Source organism: Chelonia mydas, chromosome 14, assembly GCF_015237465.2.
Source record: "Chelonia mydas isolate rCheMyd1 chromosome 14, rCheMyd1.pri.v2, whole genome shotgun sequence".
In the NCBI taxonomy this organism is placed as follows: domain Eukaryota; kingdom Metazoa; phylum Chordata; order Testudines; family Cheloniidae; genus Chelonia; species Chelonia mydas.
Window position 1 is genome coordinate 38,044,226 of NC_051254.2, and position 22,778 is coordinate 38,067,003.

At 53.3% G+C, this 22,778-nt stretch overlaps 1 protein-coding gene and 1 long non-coding RNA gene across 3 annotated transcripts; both read right to left on the reverse strand.

Annotated features, from left to right (window-relative positions):
* Positions 1–438: 438 nt before the first annotated feature.
* On the reverse strand, positions 439–2,160 carry LOC119567528. The gene is made up of 2 exons (XR_005227563.1): positions 1,311–2,160; positions 439–1,254 (listed from the first exon to the last, which is right to left on the reverse strand). It is a non-coding gene; the product is annotated as an uncharacterized LOC119567528 (long non-coding RNA).
* Positions 2,161–3,816: 1,656 nt separating this feature from the next.
* On the reverse strand, positions 3,817–13,973 carry LOC102933023 (zinc finger protein RFP). Of its 2 annotated transcripts, none has more exons than XM_037913681.2 (7): positions 13,484–13,973; positions 11,723–11,875; positions 10,542–10,772; positions 10,189–10,211; positions 9,342–9,457; positions 6,738–6,782; positions 3,817–5,359 (listed from the first exon to the last, which is right to left on the reverse strand). In XM_037913681.2, exons 1-7 carry the CDS (start codon positions 13,898–13,900, stop codon positions 4,833–4,835), a joined length of 1,512 nt encoding a protein of 503 aa, XP_037769609.1. In that variant the 5' UTR covers positions 13,901–13,973; the 3' UTR covers positions 3,817–4,832. The 2 variants fall into 2 exon arrangements, with proteins under 2 accessions (XP_037769609.1, XP_037769610.1); XM_037913682.2 differs by having other exon boundaries at positions 11,780–11,875; positions 13,484–13,900.
* Positions 13,974–22,778: the final 8,805 nt, after the last annotated feature.

A 22,778-nucleotide genomic window follows, 5' to 3' on the forward strand; every position in this document is an offset into this window, starting at 1 on the left:
CTGATATTTTTCAATGCTGATAACAAGGCCCTGATCTTTGCTTTCCCACAAGCCTCTGTCACTGTGGGGAAGAATCAGCCCCTGGCTCTGGGTGGTGGCAGGATCCTGGCTCAGACTGACACACAGGGGAACATCCCACGGGGGACCCTGAAATCAGCCTCTTTAGCCTCAGACACCCTCATCCCTATGACTCCAGAGGCTGCATGGCGTCTGCACTGTCAAACCACAGGGGGCAGGGAGGGATGGAGACAGAAAAACCAAACTCATTGCTCCCAGGGATTGTGCAACCTTTTCGTCACTGTCCTGTATGGTCCAGGAGGACTCTGGGGATCACTGTGTCACTGTGATTGTGTGTGTGTGTGTGGGGAGGGGGGGAGAAATAGGCCACTGTTGTGCCAAAGGGGGGCTCGGATACACTCAATGAAGCCACACCAGGTGTATAAGTACAACCAGTTTTATTGCCAAAGTATAATAAGCTTCCCAGCCTTCACGCGTTACTAAATACGTGCTTTCCAGCAACCAAGCAAGCAAGAATTAGTGCTTATGCCCCTTCTGCTACGGACAGTCCCGGGCCCTCCAGCCTTGTCCTTGAGGGCTCATAGCAGGCGCTGCTCCAGCGAGGAGGAATTCCTGGGCATTCACAAGGCCTAGGTCAGCACGTGAGACTGTTCGTCTAAAGCAATTCTCATAGTTGTTTTTATCATCTCTTCCTCAGGGGGTGTATACATCCACAAGCAGGCTCTGGCAGGAAACACTACTGATTTCTATTCCCCCCACACTTAACCCTCACAGGCCCTCCTTATCTCTTTTCTTGTTTATCCAGTCGAGTGGCTGCAAGCCAGCCTGGCCAGTCAAAGCCAGTTCACTACTAGCTCTCACCCCCCCCCCCCCCCAACCATTCTGTAACAACAGGCTAAGGTAACTTGCGGTCAGCCCCAACAGCCACCGAGAATGAAAGCTTCTCTAGCCTTAGTAATCCAGGTCTCTCTGACCCTGGAGGACTCATAGGCACCGGAACTAGGGACGCAGGGGTGCTGCAGCACCCCCAGTTTTTGTGTGGGGTCCTGCCTGCCCCACTGCACCCAGGGTCCTGGGCCTGCCAGTCCAGCACCTGGGGCTCTGCTCCTGGCCCTGCACCTGTGGTCCCGACTGTTCCCGCCTTGCCAGCCCCACACACAGGACCCTGGCTGCTGCTGGACCTGCGCCCGGGGCACTGTTCCCAACCCGCAAGCAGGACCCTGGCTGCTGCTGGACCTGCGCCCAGGGGCACTGTTCCCAACCCACACGCAGGACCCTGGCTGCTGCTGGACTTGCGCCCGGGGCACTGTTCCCAGCCCGCACACAGGTCCCAGCTGCTGCTGGACCTACGCCTGAGGCTCTGTCCCCAGCCCCACACGCGGGACCCCTGCTGCCGTCAGCCCTGCACACGGGGCTCTGGACATGGGGTACCATCTTCCGCTGGCCCCACACCCAGGGGCTCAGCTCCTGGCTGCTGTGGGCCCATACCCAGGGCTCTGTTCATGGCCCTTCACCTGGAGTCCACAGGCGGGGTCCCAGCCTTGGCCCCTTACCCCTGTCCACGTCCCCCACCCCAGCCACAGCCCTGCTCCTGGCCCCAGCTCTGGGGGGAGGGGAGGACATGGACAGCAGTAAAGGGGGTGAGGTAAAAAGTTTGGAGTAGGGACCACTGGCTTTCAGCACCACTGGGAGGACTCCCATCTTCCCAGCCACCTGGCACCTGACTTGTGGGAGTCCTAGCTCGAGGTGGGGGCAGGATCTCGTCTCATTGTGTCCCTGAGACATGGGTGGGGGAATATCCCACTGGAGACCCTGAAATCAGCTTGAGACACAGGGACAGTAGCCCACTGAGGGCTTGTCTACACTACCCGCCAGATCAACAAGCAGTGATCGATCCAGCAGGGGTCGATTTATCACATCCAGACGCGATAAATCGACCGCGGAGTGCTCTCCTGTCGACGGGAGAGTGTCAGCTGTCGACTTACTGCAGTGAAGACACTGCAGCGAGGAGATCGAGGTATGTCGACTTCAGCTATGCCTTTCACATATCTGAAGTTAAGTAACTTAGATCGATCTCCCGCAGTACTGTAGACAAGCCCCAATGGGATGGGGAGTAGGAGGGGTTGGATAGGGGGCAGGGGAAGCAAGGGGGCGGGGGTGTGGATAGGGGGTGGGGCGGTCAGGGGGCTGCGAACAGGGGGTTGGATAGGGGGCAGGGGCCCCGGGGGTCAGTTAGGGGACAGGGAGCGGGTGGGTTGGATGGGGCAAGAGTCCCGGGGGGGGGGGGGGGGCAGAAAGCAGGGGGATTGGATAACAGGCAGGGGCTTGGCCGCACCCGGCCCACCATACCATTTCGGAACCCCGATGTGGCCCTCAGGCCAAAAAGTTTGCCCACCCCTATCCTAGGAGGAAGGAGGCCTTAGTGAAAGACAGCGGAGCATCCCTCGTGCTACCTCTTACTCAGAAGTGTCTGTGGGAAGAATTGAGTGTCGTCAGAGTAGAATAAATTTGTTAATTTTACATATATAAATAATATGTAAATATGTAAGAGAAATGTTTGATGACATAATTTTTTTGCAATATGTAATTCATATTTAGGCCCTTCCCTTGCATTAGCCTTAGGTCCCTCACAACCCTAATCCAGCTCTGGCTCTAGGATAGAGCAGCTGGTGGCTTTAACCATAGATACCTGTGGCCAGGAGCTGTCCCGACTCTGCTGCTGGGAATGCGGCAGCCCCGGCGGGGGGAGCAGGGAGATGCAGCAGGGGAGGAGGCAGAAAAGCAGCAAGACAGACCGGAGAACCCAAGGGGCCTGTCTGTGACTCCATGTTCACGCTGTTATGGTGCTTGAGGGGTTCACATTTGATACCTAGTAGGTGAAATCTAGATACAGGACACACAACCAGTGGGAGGTCTGTGCCCTGGTTTATAACTGTTTGCCCTGAGCGTGGTACACAGCTTGATGGGAGAACTGAACCTGGGTCTCCCACGTGCCAGCTGAAGGCTCTCACCAAGGGGATAAAAGTTATAAGGCAGGTGATATCACCAAAACCACCTCCTCCTTCTCCCCGCCAACCTGTCCTGTGGAGCGAGGCAGGTGCCTACCTCATTCCAGCAAGACACGCCATAGGCACCTGAGCTCCCTGACATCAGGCGCTGGGTTCCCGTCTGTGGGTTGCTAAGCGGACATAGATGCCCCTCTGCAGCCCTGGTTTAGGCACCTGTCTGTGAGAGGGGGCAGGGTTTCGGACACCCCTCCCCCCTTCTTGCCTCTCCCATTGGATGGCTTAGATGGCTCCCCGCCAAGTGAGCTGGCTTTTGTGAATTGCACTGTGAGGTGCCTCTGATGCCCACGCATTGTCTAGGGGGTTTAGGCCCCTAACTCAGCTTTGCAGAGTTGCAGACAATGATTTTCTGGTTGCCTACAAATTAAGCCCTGTGACGCTCAGCACTGCAACACCAAGTCACGGATTGCTCCCTGTGCAACCAGTCTCCTCTCCGCAGAGCACAGCTGAGCAATTCCTCATTGACACGGGTGTGCACAGGACTGAGACAGAGCACAGGCTGGAGAGTGACACATCCCAGGAAAACCCAAAATCTCTTCCCAGGGGCTCGATATTCCCTGGGCGCTGGGGGGACACAAGCAAGTAAGAAAGCAAAGCCCAGGACTCTGCACTCAACAACTGCAGCTGGGACAGTAAAGTGGAACAAACAAGAAGAATTGCTTGTAATGTTTTATTTACAGTAAGTAACTAAAGGTGGAAAGTAAAGGGAGCCGAGAAGGAGCTTTAATAACCACAGCATGGCCAGGAGCTCCCCAGCCACTGAGAAGAGTTTTCTTAATGGCACAACAGTACAGTTGTCCAGGAATGAATATAGGGAATTGATGAGTTACAGTGTCACTTTCAGTAACTTTGAATAAATCTCTGTCCCTCTCATGCTCCTTTCCTTCCATACTGTCCCTTTCTACTCATTTTTTTTAACCCTCACTTCTGATCCCTGTTTATTTTCCTGTGTCTCTCCCACTCTCCTCCCCTCCCTGTCACAGATCATCCCCCATGGCTGCTCCCTTCTTTCCCCTGATTTTATCCCTTCCCCTCTTGCTGCCCCCAGGCTGGTTCCCCTGTCAGGGACATTTTCCTGTCACTCTTCTCATTTCTGTTTTCCACCATTTCTCATAGACACTCCCTTTATTCTTGTTTTATTTTCATTCACATTTTTCTTCCTGCTTCTTCTAATTCCCTCTGGTTCAACCCACCCTGTCCCTGCCTCCCCCAGTGCTGCCAACCTCAGGAGGTTTTAAAAAAAATCATGAGACTGCCCCAGTGACGATTGTTTTAAGGTTATATGATGTTTGGGTTTTTTTGTCAATCTCCACCCATCTCCCCCTCCCCCCCTTTTCTGACAGTTACAGGGTTACCAGCTGTCCTGTTGTTACAGTGAAAGGTGACTTGGGCCCCTGGGGCAGGAGCTCTGGCTGGGAGACCCCATGAGATCCAATCCCACAGATCTGCACAAACCGCTCCCTGCTGCTGCTTCTCCCCAGCCCCCCAAACCCTGATTGATTCATGCTGGGTCCCTGCCCAGCCCCCACCTCTGCCCCTCAGGGCCCCTCTGCCCCTCCTGCAGCCCCAGGGGTTCCTCCCCCTCCCCCTCCCACCACAGGGGGCTGCAGGGAGGGAAGGGAAGGAGCTTCCAGGGCTCATAGAGAAGAGGAGCCAGGGGCTGGGTCGATGGGAGTCCTCCAAGGTCATAGACACTGGGGTCCATGAGGCTAGAGAGGCTGATTTCCGGTTCCCGCCCTGCTGTGGGTCTCAGGGACGCAGGCGGAGCCGAGATTCCGGCCCCACCTCGAGCCAGGGGCGGATTCTCTCCCCAGGGACGGAGCCCAGCGGGAAAGTGAAGATCGGGGCCTCGTCATCACCACCGATAAATGTCACCTGCCCCCGGTCACAGTCCAGACAAACCCGGATCCTGCTGGGGGCCCAGCTCAGGGACAGGGGGGTCGCAGGGGAGGTGAGAGCCCGGAACTGAAACCACCGCCACTGCACAGCCCAGATCCCCGCCTCAGGGCGACAAATGATCTCTCCCTTCCTCCCCACAGACTCTCTGGCCACCCCCACAGCCCAGGATCCCTCACCCCCCACCTCCACCTCCGCCTCCACCTCCCAGCAATGGCTCCCTGAGGTGAATCCCTCACAGCCCAGCATCCAGGGCTCAGTGTCAAATCTCTCAGGGTTGTTGGGCAGATGCTGCCGTGTCTCTCCCCATTTCACACTTTTCCCATCCTCAGACACGACGAGGTCGGGATGAGCCGTGTCTGGATCCAGAGTCACATTCGCTGGGGAGAGAGAGAATCAGAGCTTTAGAGGCAGAGCTCAGCCCTGGGGGAGGCTGGGACCATTTCTCAATCTCCCCAGCAGCCCTGTTCTGGCTGGGACAGGCCTGGATCACAGGGAGCTGCCTCTGTCCTGGGCACTTGAGACTGAGCGGGGATGTCACTGCACTTCCTCAGTCTCTGTAAGGAGACCCACTTCATTAATTTCCCATTTGCTTGCATAACCGTCAGCTCCCAGCTACCCCTGTTGATTCTGCTCCATTCCCAGCAGGAGAGACACACCAAGAAAGGTTTTAGTGGGGAGGGAGCAGAGGAAGCAGGTACAGTTTTGAAGCCCAGAGGAAATCTCCCTCCTCTAATGCAGTCTCCACTCCCACGGCTGGGAAGAGAGAGGAAGATGCAGCATTGGGGAAGAGCTGATTAACACCAGAGAGTAGGAGGTGGCATTCAGTGAGGTAGCCCCATCCCCAGCCCAGAGAGAAGGGAGAAGCTGCCAGCATCAGAGGGAGAGGATCGCCCCAATCCAGGAAGCAGGGAGCAGCTCCAATGGGAGAGCCCAGCCCTGCCCAGAGGAAAGGCAGGATGTTGGAGAAGAGCAATGGGGAGACCCCCTGCACCGGGGTAAAGCAGAGGGATGTGTCAGTCCTCAGGGCATTGAGCTCTGTTTGGGTGCTGCTCAGGGAGAGTGTTTCTGTTCATTAGCATGGGCATGAACTCAGCACTCAGGTTGGTGTCAGGATTATTTGTGTGATGTCATCTTGGGATCTCCCCAGGTGTTCGGGCACCTTGGCAGAAGTTGGGGAGGGGGGTACTAGGTCACACCACCTGTGGCCCTGCCCTCTCCCTGGCCCTGCCCACTCTCCACTCTTCATCTTCCCGCCAAGGCCCTGCCCCTGGCCAGGATGGGAGCCTTGGCCACTATGGAGAGCCCCTGACCCTCCACCTTCCCATGTCCACTCTCCGGCGTGCACCACCCAGGGCAGGTGTATGGTCCAGGGGGAACAGGAGCAGGGGTGGGGCCACTGAGAGGGACAAGCACCAGGAAGAAGCTGCACTACACAGGGCGCAGTTGATCAGCCGCCCCTCCATGAAGCACAGCCAATGCTGCGATGCTCCACGCCTGCCCAAGGCTTGCAGTTTGGGGGGCCAACACGGCCCCCTGCCCCCAAACTATGCCCATGTTCAAAAGAGGGTGAGCTTGGCCCCCTGGCCCCCCATGTTCCAGTGCCCCTGGATCTCCTCACTGTGAACAGGTTATTTTTAGGGCTGTGTGTGCCACAGTCACTGGTGATTTGGTTGGTAACTTTCCTTATAATCTCATGAAGATGTTTTCACTGGAATTTTCTCCTAATGTAAAGACAATCTCCAGCTGCAAACTCACCCTGTCTGAGTGCTCCTAGGGATTCCAGTGCAGAGGGCAGAGTGTCTGGCGGGGGAAAGGAGAAAAGAGACGAGATTTCAGACTTTCGTATTTATAACAGCGTCCCCACTCTGAACGCATAGAACTGTGTTTTCATCATGACAGAGAAACAGATCGAGAGGCCCAGAGACACACTCAGGCATTTAATAGAAACTAACTGAAACCTTCTACTTCCTCTCTCATTCAGATATCTCCCAGCAATGGAACCAATGTCCTTTCAGCCTCACAACCATCCCAGGACACACAATCTGAAAGAGAGATTTACTTTTCCCCTCCTCATCCCCTCCCACCCTTCAAACTCCGGTTGGTTTGTTTCATTCACTCACGGCCTTTTGTCATAACCTAGACCCAGATCATACAAAGACTTTGGCAGAAAAGTAACTTTACCCACTTTGGCCAGGGGTCAGGCAGCATCGTGTTGTGCGACGGAGACTTGACAAAATTACCGGAGTTAGTGGCGGACATTGGCAGGGAGTTATGTCATTCAGTCGTCATTCAGTCATCATTCAACCCGTAAAATAACACACAATTTTCCACACTGAAAAAACCATAACTTAGCTCGTTAATAAATAATAAACAATAATAATAGTAATAAATTCAACTCAGGTGAGTGTTTTTGAATATCCCTCACTGCTGCTGTCAATATTTTTTTGTGGGATGGGGGCATTGAAATAAATATTTCTCCTAAAAGCATATTTCAGTGCATTGTTGTCACTACTTTTTTCTTTTTCTTGTTTAAATAATATGTCTGATGGGAGGATGAGAGTGTGTGTGTGTGTCCCACCTCTACACCGCTTACCCCATGTCTCTCCCCTGTCTGTGTCCCTTACATGGGAGATCCTCCGTCATGTCACAGGATGTGTGAAGCATAAGAGGGGGGTCTCTCAGTGGCGCAGGGTTTCCCATCGCCTCACTGTGACCAGGGCACCCCTCTCCGGGCAGGGGTGATGCCAGGGTCGATGGGAACCTCCTCTGTCTCCTGACCAGGACAAAGGGACAAGCTCTGGCTGTGGGCCTGTTGTGAGCAGGGGCCAGGGCAGAACAAATTCTTCGGGGGGACGGACTCACCTCTCGTGACTCCCAGAAGCGGCTTCCCACTGTCCCTCATCCCTGCTGATCCTGGGAAGCTAGGCTGAGGGGATCTGTGCAGCTGGGGGAGGGGTACCAATGAGGGGCTAGTGCTGGCTGTGGGGAGCTGTGCAATATGGAGGTGGCACTGAAGAGCTGGAGTTAGTCTGAGGGGGGCTGTGCAGTATACGGAGGCTGTGCAGTGGGGGGTGGCAGTGAAGGGCTGGAGGGAGCTCGGCTGAGGGGGGCTGTGCAGTGGGGTCGGCACTGAGGGGCTGGAGCTAGGCTGAGGGGGGCTGTGCATCCAGCCACAGAGAAGTTAGCAAAGTCCAATACCCCCTGTGTGGAGACAACTGTGAAAGTGGCGTGTGCATAATCAGTGGTAATAAACCAATCAGAGAAGAGAACAATAACATGAAAATAACTTGAAGAAAAAAAGCCCTGCCAATGATGTGTTCATGCATGTGTAGTGTCTGACCTATATAAGGTACTTAATATTCATACCACTCAAAGGTGATTGGAAAAGAACTAGTAAATATGCAGTTTGGATGTGTCTAATATTCCAGACATTGTAAGGGGTAATTAGAGCTTCCTGATCCCCCATGACCCACCTATGCCCGGGAGAAGGGAAGTGACCAGCACTTCTTTCTATATGCGATGGCAAATAGCAAATACCCCAATGGCTGGTGATGGGGCATGAGTCGGGGAGGGCTCTGAGTTAGAGAGAAATCTGTCCCAGGTGTCTGGCTTTTGGGTCTTGCTGAAATGCTCAGTGTCCAGCTGACCACCATATTTGGGATAGGGAAGGAATTTTCCACCAGATCAAATTGCCAGAGACTCGGGTTTATTTTTGCCTTCCTCTGCCATCTGGGGCACGTATCATTTACCGATTGTAGGGAGCCAGGGTGGCTTCCCTCCGAACCAGAAGGTAAAGAGCCACCCTCTCAGCCTGAGTGGGCGCGGCCAGACCAAGCTTACGCCAATCCCCGGAAAGGGAGGGGTGGGACAGGAAGTACAAAGGGTGGGGCCCTTTGCCCCATGAGCGCAGCACCAGGGAGGGAGCCAGACACAGGCTGCTCCCTCCAGATCCTGCTGCCGACCCAGGGGAAGCCCTGGGCCAGGAGAAACCTGACCGGGACGACGGACTCTAGCAACCAGGACCACCAGCAACTGAGTACTCGGACGAGCTGGAGGGACCGGAGAGGCCCACTTGAGAGGAGTGCAGGAGGTCAGAGTAGATGGATCATGATGGTACCTTCTGACCTTAAAGTCTACGAGTCTTTTCTTACTTTGTAACTGTCATTGAAAAGCATGTTTCTGGTGCAAACAAAGGTTTGAATTAATCAACCTCTGTGTCTTGGACCCAAATGTCTGGCCTTCTCACCCAGCAATTAAATAAAAGCATCCTCTAAGTGTGAACCAATTGACCAGCACCATTCTCTTCCCACAGTCTCAGAGGCTCTTCCCAATTTCCAGTCCTAGATCCCTTCTGGGTACCTTTGAACTTCCTCAGAGTCTCCATTAGCACAATAGTTTTCTGGGAGAAATTGCTGACATGCTCTTCCAGTTCAGGAGAAATCTCCTCTGGCTGCTGGAACTTCCCCTTCTCACACCTAGAGAGAAACAATTTCACGTGATTATATTTCATTGTCTGACTCATGATAAGTTCTGGCTCGTGAGTCGCTGCTCTAATGGGCCTGGAGTTCGAATTCCTCGACTTCTCCCAGCCTCAGAGCAGGTGCAACACAGCCCATGGCCGTACAACCTTCCCTTCTAAGGACTCCTTAATATTCTTCAACTCTGGTCTGGTGAGATCAGCTCTGGGGACAAAAGGGGAATTGAGTCTCCATGGCCAATTCACTCCTTGGCTTCCCTGCTCTGAGGGACAGGAGGTTCCGATGTAAAGTGCTGTAGAAATCTGTCCACTAGGAACTAAACTGAGACACCAACTCCCCCCTCCACAGCTCATTCCACACAGGTCTCCAAACAGTGCTCAGGCCGGAAAAGACTCAGGTGGGAAAGACTCTTGACCACTGCTGCCTTGGGCTGAATGGTAAGCAGGGCCCCAGTAGTGACAGGCCCATATTCCATCCCCACAATCCTGAGGCAGCCACTCCCCCAGGGATGTGACATCTCGAGGAAACACTTGAGGTCAGTCTTTCCCACTGAATGGAGAATTCCAGAGTCTTCTGTACCAGGGTGAGAACCTCAGGATGAAGTTTATCTGAGAGATTTGTTTCCAAAATCCCCACATATGTTGCTGTGGAGATGCGGTGCAAACATCATCTCCATGCTCTTCCCCAGCATTGCCAAGTATGTGTGGGAGTGAGCGAGAGCCACGTACCTACGCAAGGTGCTTCTGACATCCTAGAGGGGAGAGAGAGAGAAGAGAGAGATTAAAAAAAAATCTCAGTACCACCTGACACACACTTGGGATTCCAAGAAAGGGATTTTGCAAACACAGGGAAAATCAGCCCTGCCCTGGCCCCGGGGCCATGGTTTCACTGAGATAATGGGGCTTTTCCAGCTCTAATATCAACGTGTCTGTGAGTCTGCAAAGAACAATAGTCATTCACATTTCAGCAATGCACACATTGAGTTACACTCAGATCTCTGACTGCTGGACCCCGGTGCCCATACTTCAGGAGCTGTCCTGTCCCTGTGTTGGGATTTGGGATGTTTCTAGCTCAGTCTCACCTGCAGGAATTCACTTCCTGGTTTCTGACACTTCCCCTCCATCTCACTGATCAGCTCACTGAGATGGGAAATTCCCTCTGAGAGTTTGGTGATATTTTCATTCTGTATCTTCACAATCTCCTTGTCCAGCTTTTCCAGCTGGGCCAGCAGGAGTCGCTCTTGTTCCTCCAGGAACTGCCGCAGCTGCTGAAATTCACACACAATCCTCTGCCTCTCGGTTTCTGTCTGTTTCTAGAAGAAATAAGGAAAGGGCTGGTCAGGAACATGGATGGAGCCTGATGACCTTTCATACAGTCTTACAAGAGAGAGTTTCTTTACAATCTCTAACACATCTGTGCAGAGACCAGGCCATGAGTCATCAGGCCTAATGCTCAGAGCTGCAGTCAGAAGTCAGGAACTACAGCCGAAGTCAGAGCTGGAGTCAAAGTCAGGAATTTACCAAGGGTTGGGGCTACAGTCAAGCTCAGAAGACATGCCAAAGGCTGAGCCAGAATCAGTGTCTGGAGTCACACGGGGGATCAGGACTGGGGTCGGAGTCAGGCAGCCACGCGAAGGGTCAAGCCAAAGTCAGACAGCAGTACTGCAGGTCAAACCTGAGTCAGGAACAACGCCAGGGCCAAGCCAGAGTCAGGGTCCAGTCCAGCAGCAGATCGGGAGTTCACTCAGTTGTTTGGACAACTTCCCGTGACTCCTGCTGGCGTAATTCGTGCAGCCGAACGTCTGCTCCAATCAGGAGCTTCGTAGGCAGATCCCCTGGTGGGCCAGAGTTCCACTAGCCTCTCCCCCGCTGGCTCTGGAGAGCGGTTGGGTTGTCATGAGAGTCTCTGTGGACTGAGGTTCAAAACCCACCATTCTTCCCATCCTGACACTTGACTATACACTGTGATCACAAAGGAGAGGATTTTCTTACAGCTTCCCATCTGGGCCCAATCTCTCTGCAAGGGCTGTCTCCGTGTCTACCGGGATATAGTCAGTGCGGTTTGGGAGAAATTTTGTGAAAGCCACAAGGGGTAGTAATTAACTCATTAACTAAAATGCATCTTAGATCCTGCAGAAGACGCTGTTGTCCTTCTCCAGGGAGAGAACATTTGTGATATGGGCGCGCGCGCACACACACACACACACACAGAGAGTATCCCATGATCATGGAGAAACACACACAAGGCCACAGAGAAATCTACCAATAAACATCCCTCCCAGCTCCGTGTCCCAGCAGGCAAAGAACAACAGGCACCGACCAGATACTCCCGGCTTCTCTCCTCTCCAGCCACTTTCAATCCCAGCAGCTTTTCTCTCTCTTCCCTCAGAGTCTTCAAATGGGCTTGTATTTTTTCCTGACAAACAGAAATGATTTGGTGGGTTTATTTTCAGTGTTGTAGGGGGTGGATGAGGTGTTTTCCACCCAAAATTCTACATAACAGTCAGTCTTCCTAGATACACTAGGTGCGTAAGGCAATACCTTCCGCTGGCCCAGCTCCTGTTGGCAAAAAAGTTACACACAACTCAGCTCTGGGGAACATACTCTTTCCCAGGCCTGAAGAAGAGCTCTGTGTAAGCTTGAAAGCTTGTTGTTCACCATAGAAGTTGGCCATGAGCAGATATTACTTCACCTACCTTGTCTCTCTAGTATCCCGGGACCAACAACAATACTCTGTACAACAGGTGGTCTTTCTAGAGGTAGGACATCAGAGACACCAAGGAAATGAAACCTTATTTATGGAAATTGGGCGGGTTGTGTTTGAAGTTATTACATCCACTTTCTCCACTGAGTCGAACCAGTGGAAAACTGGTGTCCCATGGCGGTGAATCTATAAAGCTGTTTTTTGAGAAGATTTAACAAACAGTGATACCAATCCCAGAAGCCACCGGGGGCAGCCATGTAGGCTGGGATGCTCAAAGGAGTCCAACTCCATTGACTTTCAGCCCTGTGTCCCGGGGGATGGGAGGGGTTGGACAGAACTGATCTAAGGACGAGGGCAAACCCCATTAGATGTGTTGACTTGTGTTAGGAACAGCTGGGGTTTGCCCTAGTGCTGTCCTAGCCCCTTCCCCTGGCAATGGCCTCTGGGTAGCGACCCCAAAGTCCCGAGCAAAGACCCCAGAAGCGGTGGATTCTGGCAGATTTCAAAGGGCTGCCTGGTGGCACTAACGGAACCACGCTGGCTGGTCCTTGCCCATGAACACACGAGAACAGGTCAGACTGGCACTGGTCCGCACTTCCCACGGGTTAGTTTTCCTGAAGGTAAGTCTGATCCCAGTGGCATGTGGCATGGACCTGCTCTGACTGGAGCCCTTGTGGGTGTGGACTGAAGGTGCTCTGGGTCCCACACCATGTTCAGCCCAGTGATCTCCTCTAGTGCAGGCCGCCAGCATCTGAGTTTAACCCTCACGGAGCGGCACAGGAGTTCAGAATCACAGTGGAAAACCTCCTCTCCTTGCCGCGCCTAGGACCTGTATGGAGCAGTCTTTTCCTCCTACTGTCTGCACTTCATCACTGCTCAGTGCTGCTGAAAGGGGTAGAGTAGCTAGTGGTTAGGGCACTGAACTGGGCCTTGGAAAACCAGGTTTTTATATCCAGCTCTGCCACGGATCTGCTGAGTCACCTTGGACAAGTCACTTCCCCTCACTGTGCCTCAGTTTCCCTTCCCACCTTTTGTCTGTCTTGTCCAGTTAGACTGTAAATGGCTCTGGGCAGGGATTGGCCCTCACTGGGTTTTGTGCAATGCCCCCACAATCGAGGTCAGATCTCATCTGGGGTCTCTAGGGGATGCAAATAACAATAAACACTGTCATACAACCAGTAATACCAGCCACAGCTTGTAACTCCCCCAATCAGCTTTCATGCAATGAAGGCTACACACAGCTGAATGACAGGGTCACACCATTAACCTGTAATTAACATCCAAAGTTATTACCCATTAGACTGGGCAGCAACTCCCTACCTTGTATTCCTGGGCAGCTTCCTGTATGGGAACCACCGTGTGAGCGCGGTGAGCCCGGGACTCTCTGCAGATCACACAGATGGGGGTTTGATCCTCTTCACAGAACAGTTTCAGAGCCTCCTGGTGTTCCCCACACACCCCACCCCCTCCTGCTCCCTTCGCTGCCTGGAAACTCAGCTGCTTGGCGATTTCTACGACATTTGCCAGCTGCCTGTTGGGCCTGAGGTTTCTCTGTTGCACAGTTTCTCTGCACTGAGGGCAGGAGGCGGCTGTGTCGGGTCCCTCCCAGCACTGGGCGATGCAGGCGTGGCAGAAATTGTGCCCACACTCCAGAGTGACAGGGTCTGTGAAATATTCCAGACAGATGGGACATGTCGCTTCCTCCTGGAGACTTTCCACGGGGCTCGCTGCAGCCATGGCTCCCTCCGGGCAGTGGGACAGGGTAAGTTTCCGTTTCCTGAGTTCACACTGTGCCCCGCCTGCAGCAGCAAGGGGGGTGTTTCCTTGCCTGAAAGTGACTCCTGCTGTTTGCTGAGCAGGAAGGACCCAACCAATTTCACCCCTGGAGGCTTTGGTGAAAAAATGTATCAGTTCTGGGGGGATCAGACAATATTGTGGTCAGACCAGAACTATTTAATGACACTAGACACTGAGATTCAAAAAGTTGAAGCTTTAGAACTGTTAAAATTGTCTGTGAGGAGCTAAATCTCCTCCCTCCCCCAGCAGCTGCCCCAGGGCAATGACCCAGTGCGTCCCCCACCACCACACGGACCGAGGCTGAGAGTCCATCTGAGGGCGGCTCAGGGGCCTGTGGAATGTGCTGGGATCTCAGCCTGGGCCCTAGGGGGGCAGGTGACCCTGTCACACAACCACACCCAGCAAGGCCTGCTCCCATTTTCCCCCTGTTTGTCCGTCCCAGCAGAGAGACCAGGGACTGCAGGGAGACCAAGCTCCCGTCCCCCAAGTAAGGGCTGGGGCCCAATGGCCGAGGGCAGTTGGTGTGCGGGGAGCTCGCACTAGGGGCCTGCAGGGTACATGGCATAGGAGTGTGCATGGGGTGTGCCAGGTGTGCCCAATGCAGGGCAGAGCTCGGGGGGGGGGGTCTGCGTGCTCCCGCGGGGCAGCATGTCTGGCTCCGCCCTGAGCCAAACGGTGCTCGGAGCCTCATGGTTGGGGGGCCGGTGGGTTGGATAAGGGGCGGGGGCAGCCAGGGGACAGGGAGCAGGCTGGGGTTGGATACACAGGCGGTGAGATGGGCTGCGGTGCCCATGCTCCACGGTTCGGCAATGTGGGGTGGGGCGGGGCGCTCTCACCTCAGGGGTGGCTCCCCCTCCCCAGCGTCCCTGCGGAGAGTCTCAGCGGAGGCAGGGCAGCTCTGCACGCTGCCTCCGTCCCCCCTCCCAGAGCTGACCCGGTTCCCAGCTGGGGCGGGGGGCGGGGGGGCGGTGCCAGAGCTGCCTGACCGCGCCTCTCCAGCAGGGAGGGGGAGGGAGCTGCAGGCAGAGAGAGCAGCAGGAGTCTGTCCCTCTCAGACACAGATGGGGGGGGGATTGTGGGGGCAGACAAAGAGATGGAGCCGGGGCAGGAGAAAGGAGCAGCGATGGGCACCCCGGGGCTGGTATAAAATACACAGTACAGAGGGGGCTTCCTGGGGAGGGGGTGGGGGAGTATAGCAACGCTCCCTTCCCCCACAGACCAGACCCGGGCTGCAGCTGGCTCTGTCCATCACTCCCACCCCCCACCCCACAGAGACCCACACAATTCTCTGCCCCCCTGGAAGATCCCCATCAGCCCCTGTGCCCCCGTCAGCCCTCTCCAGAGAGCCTCCCCTTTGTGCCTCCAGAAACAACTCCCCGCCCCCCGCCTCCCCTGCTCCCTACAATCTTCCCCTTTGCCTTCCCCCTCCCGCCCCCAGCTCTTTGGCCAGGAGGCTCCCAGACTGTCGGCCACCAAGGCCAATGGGAGCTGCACCTGGGGAGGGGTCCTGCTGGCAGCCGCAGACCTGCCCGGCCGTGCCTCCACAGCATGGGGAGGGGGAGTCCCAGGTGAGGAAACCCCGGTCGTCATCATCACAGGCCCAGCGATGCTCTGGGTATTTAATTCCACTGAGGCAAGTAATTTAATCTCCTCTTCCTTTCCAGACACTTTGTGGCTTTTCCTGTCAGAAAACTTACAATGTCTTTGCAAAGAAGTCCAGTGATCGGTTTTCACTTGAGAAGTATATTTTCTGGTTATTCATACGCTCATTTATTTTGTTAACTCAGTTTCCTCGGGAATTTTAAAAGTCACTTGAATTGTACCTGGTTTTTTCCATTGGTCCAAAAACACATGGAGGATGTGCAGATTTTTATTTCTGTGGGCCAAACCATGTAGCAATGTAAATGTCAGAGCTAGAAAAGCTCTGCAAGGGGATGGGTCCCTCAGGAAATTGTCCTCAAGTCATTCCTTCTTCTGGGCATTCCATTCTATTGTTCCCTCTTCCAGTGATAGAGATCAGTGTGTCCACCCACAGCGGAAATGCAGAAGACTGGGCCAACCCTGGACCCACTCTGCCTCTACCCTTGTTCTCTGTCTGCTCCCTCTACCAGCCCCTTTGGTCTCCCTGGGATTCCCCCTACCATTACTCCCTCAAACTTCCGCTTGAATAAAGACTGGGAGTGGATGTGTCATTACACAAAGTCAAACTATTTCCCCTTGTTTATTTCCCCTCTACTGTTCTTGTCAACTGCTGGAAATGGCCCACCTTGATTATCACTACAAAAGGTCTGCCCCGCCCACCCACCCCCGGCTCTCTCTTGCTGGTAATAGCTCACCTTTCCTGATCACTCTTGTTACAGTCTGTATGGTAACACCCATTGTTTCATGTTCTCTGTGTATGTAAAATCTCCCCACTGTATTTTCCACTGTATGCATCCGATGAAGTGAGCTGTAGCTCACGAAAGCTTATGCTCAAATAAATTGGTTAGTCTCTAAGGTGCCACAAGTCCTCCTTTTCTTTTTGCGGATACAGACTAACACGGCTGCTACTCTGAAACCTGTCCCTCTGGGTCTTCTTTCTCTGGAGCTTCTCATGAAGCAAAGTTGTCATTACAGGTTCTTATCTCTGTAATGTATTTAATTTTGATGTATTTATTAAGTGTTAATGAATGCACTCTGGGAGTCCCCCTTCAGCCCTCTGTACAAATTGATCCTCTGCTTTCCATATGTTTTGCCCGTAGGGTTTTCTGCAGCCCTAGGGCAGCCAGCAATAACACCTGCACCTTTGCAATGGGGTGAAGGATGGGGACCATGAGATACCTATTTATGTGATTTGCAAGAAGTGTTATCATTACTCAGGGTACCAAATGCGTTTAAATGATATAAGTGCCTTGTAAAATCCCAAAGCAAGCTCATTTTCATTTCTCATATGATAATCTCCTATACAGGATACACACATTTTTCATTAATTCTATGAGTTGATTTTATTATTATTATTCGTATTAATTATTATTAACTAGGTTACTGTTTTTATTCATTGTGGAAAATTGTGTGCTCAATGTTCGCCTTAAAAAAAAAATCTCCTGGGTGCACACGCTAATGAAATGTAATGTGCATGCCTATGGTACATGGTGTGGGATAAACAGAGACCTCTCAGGCCACTCGCCCATTGCGGCAGCAGGAGGGGATATGGGGACAGACGGAGGAGGCCTGGGGCAGTCTGGGAAGCCGCCATCGGGGACACAGAGAGGGAATTCAGCTGTGGCGGGGAAGCTGTGCTGCGCAGAGATGCTGCTCCGGATGCAGCTAGTTACCCGGGTCCAGCGTTGCAGCAGTTTAACAACGTGGTTACTAGACGTTGCAGCTCAGCGGAGTGAAGTGCTGCCCTTTTGCTGGTCTCCGCGCAGCTTGAGATTTGCAGCCATCATTCAAACACCTTTCCCTTGCTGCTGTTTTAGGCCTTGACTACACTTGCGAGTTACAGTGCAATAAAGGAGCCCCGGGCGCACTAGCTCACTACCCGTCCACACTGGCAAGGCATGTAGAGCGCTCTGCCCCAGGTGAGGAACCGTCAGACCCGCCCTTTAAATTCTCTGGGAATTTTGAAAATCCCCGTCCTGTTTGCTCAGCCAGGCGTGGAGTGCTCTCAGCGAATCTTTCCAGGGGACCCTGCCTCCACGCGCCAGGCAAGCCCCAGTATGGAGCAATGGGGAGGTGCTGGACCTCATCAGTGTTTGGGGGGAGGAAGCTGTCCAGTCCCAGCTGCGCTCCAGCCGTAGGAATTATGATATCTATGGGCAGAGATCAAGGGCCATGATGGAAAGGGGCCATGAGCGGGACGCACTGCAGTGCAGGGTTAAAGTGAAGGTGCTGCGGAATGCCTACCGCAAAGCCCGCGAGGCAAACAGCTGCCCCCGTGACCTGCCGTTTGTACAAAGAGCTGGACGTGATACATGGGGGTGACCCCACCTCCACTCCCAGGACCACCGTGGACACTTCAGAGCCAAGTTCAATCAGGCAGGAGGAGGAGGAGGAAAGCGGGAGCGAGGGTGCTGAGGAGGAGGGAGACACCCCAGAATCCCGAGATGCATGCAGCCAGGAGCTGTTCTCAAGCCAGGAGGAAGGTAGCCAGTCACGGCGGCCGGTGCTTGGGGAAGGACAAACACCAGAGGAGGTTCCCGGTAAGCGGCTTTTATTTTGGGAAGGAAGTTATTCGGTGCGAGCTCTTGGGGTGAGGAGGATTACGCCTGCATGCATGCTACTGTGTAGACTATGCTTGCCCTTAAGTGCGGGGGAATCATTGCTCTGTCTGGTGTGAGCAATGCTGCCTCTGTTATGTGTTGCATTTTGCCTTTACCGATGCAACCTTGAGATCTCAGCCGTCCATGTTATCAGTGGCCGAAAGACTCCAAAGAACCAGAAAGAGGCCACGCAGAAGCAAGGAAGACATGGTGCATGAAGTAATGCAGCATTCAAGTAATGAGAATCAAAAGGTGTAGGAGTGGCGGGAGAGTGAAGAAGGATCCGCCAGCAGAACGAGGAGCGCTGGCACAAAAGCGCGGTGCTCCGGCAGCAAAGCACGGATCGGCTGAGAAGCACAGTGGAGCACCAAGCAGACTCTATCCAGGCGCTCGTAGCCATGAAGGCGGAGCACTACTGTGCCCGTCCCCTGCAGCCCTTGTCCCAAAACTCTTTCCCTTGTGCCCCCATGTCACCTCCAACCCAGCTGCCTCCAACATCCAGGTTCTTACCGCCACCAGCTGCCTCCAACACCTGTAGCTTCACCACCCAGCCCTGAAAGCTCCGACCCCGACCCTCTGCACTCAACCCCCATCACCAGGCATTTCAGCCGGCCAGAAGTCCAGCACTCATTGCACAGCCCTCCAGACAGGACATACGCAAATCTGTGAATGTACCGTTCCCCACCCCACCCCCTTGCCCTTTCTGTTTCCCAAGCAGTTGTGTTTATTTTCAATAAATGAATTTTCTTTTCAATAAATGGATTTTTTGGCTTTGAAAACATTCTTGATTATTCCATAAAGTAAAAGATACCTTAGCCCAGGAAATCAACAAGCACTGCAAGTCAGTGTAGCAAACACAGATTCCTACTAACATTGGAACCACTGCACTTCACTCCCGTGCAGGGCACCGAACTTTACTGGTGGCTTTCAGCCTCAAATTGCTCCCTCAAGGCATCCCTAATCCTTTCAGCCCCGCGCTGGGCCCCTCGAACAGCCCTGCTCTCTGGCTGTTCAAATTCAGCCTCCAGGTGTTGAACCTCCGAGGTCCATGCCTGAGTGAATCTTTCACCCTTCCCTTCACAAATGTTATGGAGGGTACAGCACGCGGATATAACCGCGGGGATGCTGTCATCGGCCAGGTCCAGCTTCCCATACAGAGAGTGCCAGCAGCCCTTTAAACAGCCAAAAGCACACTCCACAGTCATTCTGCACGGACTCAGCCTGTTGTTGAAGCTCTCCTTGTTGCTGTCAAGGCTCCGTGTGTAGGGTTTCATGAGCCACGGCATTAATGGGTAAGCAGGTCTCCATGGATCACAATGGGCATTTCGACTTCCCCTACGGTGATCTTCTGGTCTGGGAAAAAAGTCCCGGCTTGCAGCTTCCTGAACAGGCCAGTGTTCCGAAAGATGCGTGTGTCATGCACCTTTCCGAGCTAGCCTGCGTTAATGTCAATGAAACGCCGGCAGTGATCCAGAGGCTCTTGGAGAACCACAGAGAAATACCCCTTCTGATTAACATACTTGGAGGCTAGGTGGGCTGGTGCCAGAATTGGAGTATGTGTCCCACCTATCACCCCTCCACTGTTAGGGAAACCCATTTGTGCAAAGCCAGCCACAATCTCATGCACGTTACCCAGAGTCACGGTTCTTCTGAGCAGGATGTGATCAATGGCCCTGCAAACTTGCATCAACACGATTCCAACGGTTGACTTTCCCACTCCAAACGGGTTAGCGACCGATCGGTAGCTGTCTGGAGTTGCCAGCTTCCAGATTGCAATAGCCACCTGCTTCTCCACTGTCAGGGCAGTGCTCAATCTCATATCTTTGCGCGGCAGGGTGGGGGTGAGCTCCTCACACAGTCCTGTTGGAGACCCCAGGGCATGGCCACTAGTTAAGAGGGGATGGAAGGCCATAAGGGTCGAGGAAGTCTCCCTGCTGAAGGCCTAAGGGCTTCTTCTCAACCCCCTTAATAGAATTCAGGCCTGGCTGGTTTGAGTAAGCTCTTTTGCTCTTAAAACAGTGTTGCAGTTGTAGATAATGACTTATAGTGTAAGGTTTGCTGACGCCAAGTTAAAGATAACAGGAGAGACAGCTACAAGGCCAGACAGAATGTGCTGGTTGTTTAAGTTGCTAGGAATGCTTGTTAGAGGTTGCAGGAAATAAACATTGTTGTAACCCATATAAGAAAGGCAGAGTATTTGTGCAAAGTTTTGATTGGCTGATGTGTAGTGCAGTAGCATTAAGAAATATAAAAGTGTGTGTAATAACCTGCTCTGATGTGCAGGATTTGAGATTCTATTCTCCCTGTACCTTGTTTGCAGCTGCAAATAAACTATTCTGCTTCTCCACCCCGTTGTGATTATTGGATGACGCACACCGGGTAACGACACCTGCTGTTGTTCGCCTCTGGCACTGGGTGCCGGCAACAGTCCCATGAAAGTGGCTTTTCTCATCCAAAAGTTCTGCAGCCACTGCTCGTCATCCCAGACTTGCATGACGATGTGATTCCCACCACTCAGTGCTTCTTTCCCGAGCCCAAAAGCGGCGTTCCACGGTGCTGAGCACGTCCGTGAATGTCACAAGCAATCTCGTGTCGTATGCGTTACTCGAGTCAAGACTCCTCACTGTCCGTTTGGATCTTAAGGAGTAACTCAACTGCCAAACGTGACGTGCTGGTGAGACTCGTCAGCATATTCCTCAGCAGTTCGGGCTCCATTCCCGCAGACCGAAAGGGAAGACACAGTGCGCAGTACAAAAAACATTGAAAGATGGCGCCAACTGTGCACGCAAGCACTGGGATTGCTGGGATGAGAACCGATGCATCACGGGGCTTTGGGACAGAACTCAGAATGCCCCCCCGCCCCCTTCCCACAAGCCACAGCACCAGAATGCGAAGAGGTGCTCTGTGGGATAGCTGCCCATAATGCACCGCTCCCAATGCCGCTGCAAGTGCCCCAAACGTGGCCGCGCCAGTGCGCTGGCAGCTGTCAGTGTGGGCAGACTGCAGCGCTTTCCCTACTGCGCTCTCCAAAGGCTGGTTTAACTCCAAGTGCTCTACGTTTGCAAGTGTAGCCAAGCCCTTCGGCGCTTGAGCCACCTGATGTCAGGTGGTGGGTTCCTGTCTGTGGGTTGCTAAGCAGACATAGAGGCCCCTCTGCAGCCCTGTTTTAGGCACCTGTCAGTGAGAGGGGGCAGGGCTTAGGACACCCTTCCCTTGTCGCCTCTCCCACTGGCTACCTTTGGACTTGTCTCCACTTACACTTTATAGCGCTCTAACTTGCTGGCTCAGGGGTGTGAAAATTCACCCCCGAGCACAGCAAGTCTGAGCACGTTAAAGCGCTAGTGTAGACAGGCACCCAGCACTGGGAGCCGCGCTCCCAGCGCTCGGCGCTTATCCCCTCATGGAGGCGGATTACCAGGAGCGCTGGGAGAGCTCTCTCCCTGGGCTTGCGTGCGACCACACTCGCACTGCAAAGCGCTGCTGCGGGAGCGCTCCCACGACAGCGCTTTGAAGTTTCCAGTGTAGCCATTTCCCCAGATGGCTCCCTGCCTATTGAGCTGGGTTTTGTGAATCTTATTGTCAGGTGCCTGTGATGCCCATGCATGATACAGGGAGTTTAGGCCCCTAACTCAGCTTTGCAGAGTTGCACACTATGATTTTCTAGTTGCCTACAAATTAAGCGTTAAGTGATGTTCAGCATTGCAACCCCAAGTCATGGATTCCTCCCCGTGCAAACAGTCTCCTCTCCGCAGAGCACAGCTGAGCAATTCCTGATTGACACGGGTGTGCACAGGACAGAGACCGAGCCCAGGCTGGAGAGTGACACATCCCAGTAAAACCCAAAGAAGAAGAATTGTTTGTCATGTTTTATTTACAGTAATTACTAAAGGTGGTAAGTAAACGGAGCTGAGAAGGAGCCTTAATAACCACAGCATGGCAAGCAGATCCCCAGCTACTGAGAACAGTTTTCTTAATGGCACTAAAATAGCACCAATGGCCAGGAATTAATACAGGAAATTAATGAGTTACAGTCTCACTTTCAGTCACATGTCATAAATCTCTCTGTTTCCTTCCCTTCCGTACTTTCCTTTTCTGTTCATTTTTCTAACCCTCCCTTCTGATCCCTGTTTATTTTCCTGTGTTTCTCCCACTCTCCTCCCCTCCCTGTTACAGATCAGCCCCCATGGCTGCTCCATTCCACCCCCTCCACCCCCAATTTTATCCCTTCCCCTCTTGCTGCCCCCAGGCTGGTTCCCCTGTCAGGGATAGTTTCCTGTCACTCTTCTCATTTACATTTTCCACCACTTCTCCTGGACTCTCCCTTTATTCTTGTTTTATTTTCATTCACATTTTCCTTCTTCCTTCTTCTAATTCCCTCTGGTTAAACCTGCCCTGTTCCTGCCTCCCCCAGTGCTGCCAACCTCAGGAGTTTAAAAAAATCGTGAGACTGACTGAATGATGATTTTGTTAAAGTTATACAATGGTTTTTCCATCAATCTGCACCCCCTACCCTTCCCCTCCATTGCCCCCACGTGTGTGTGGGACCATGACAGTGCGAGCAGTTGTCCTGAAGTGAC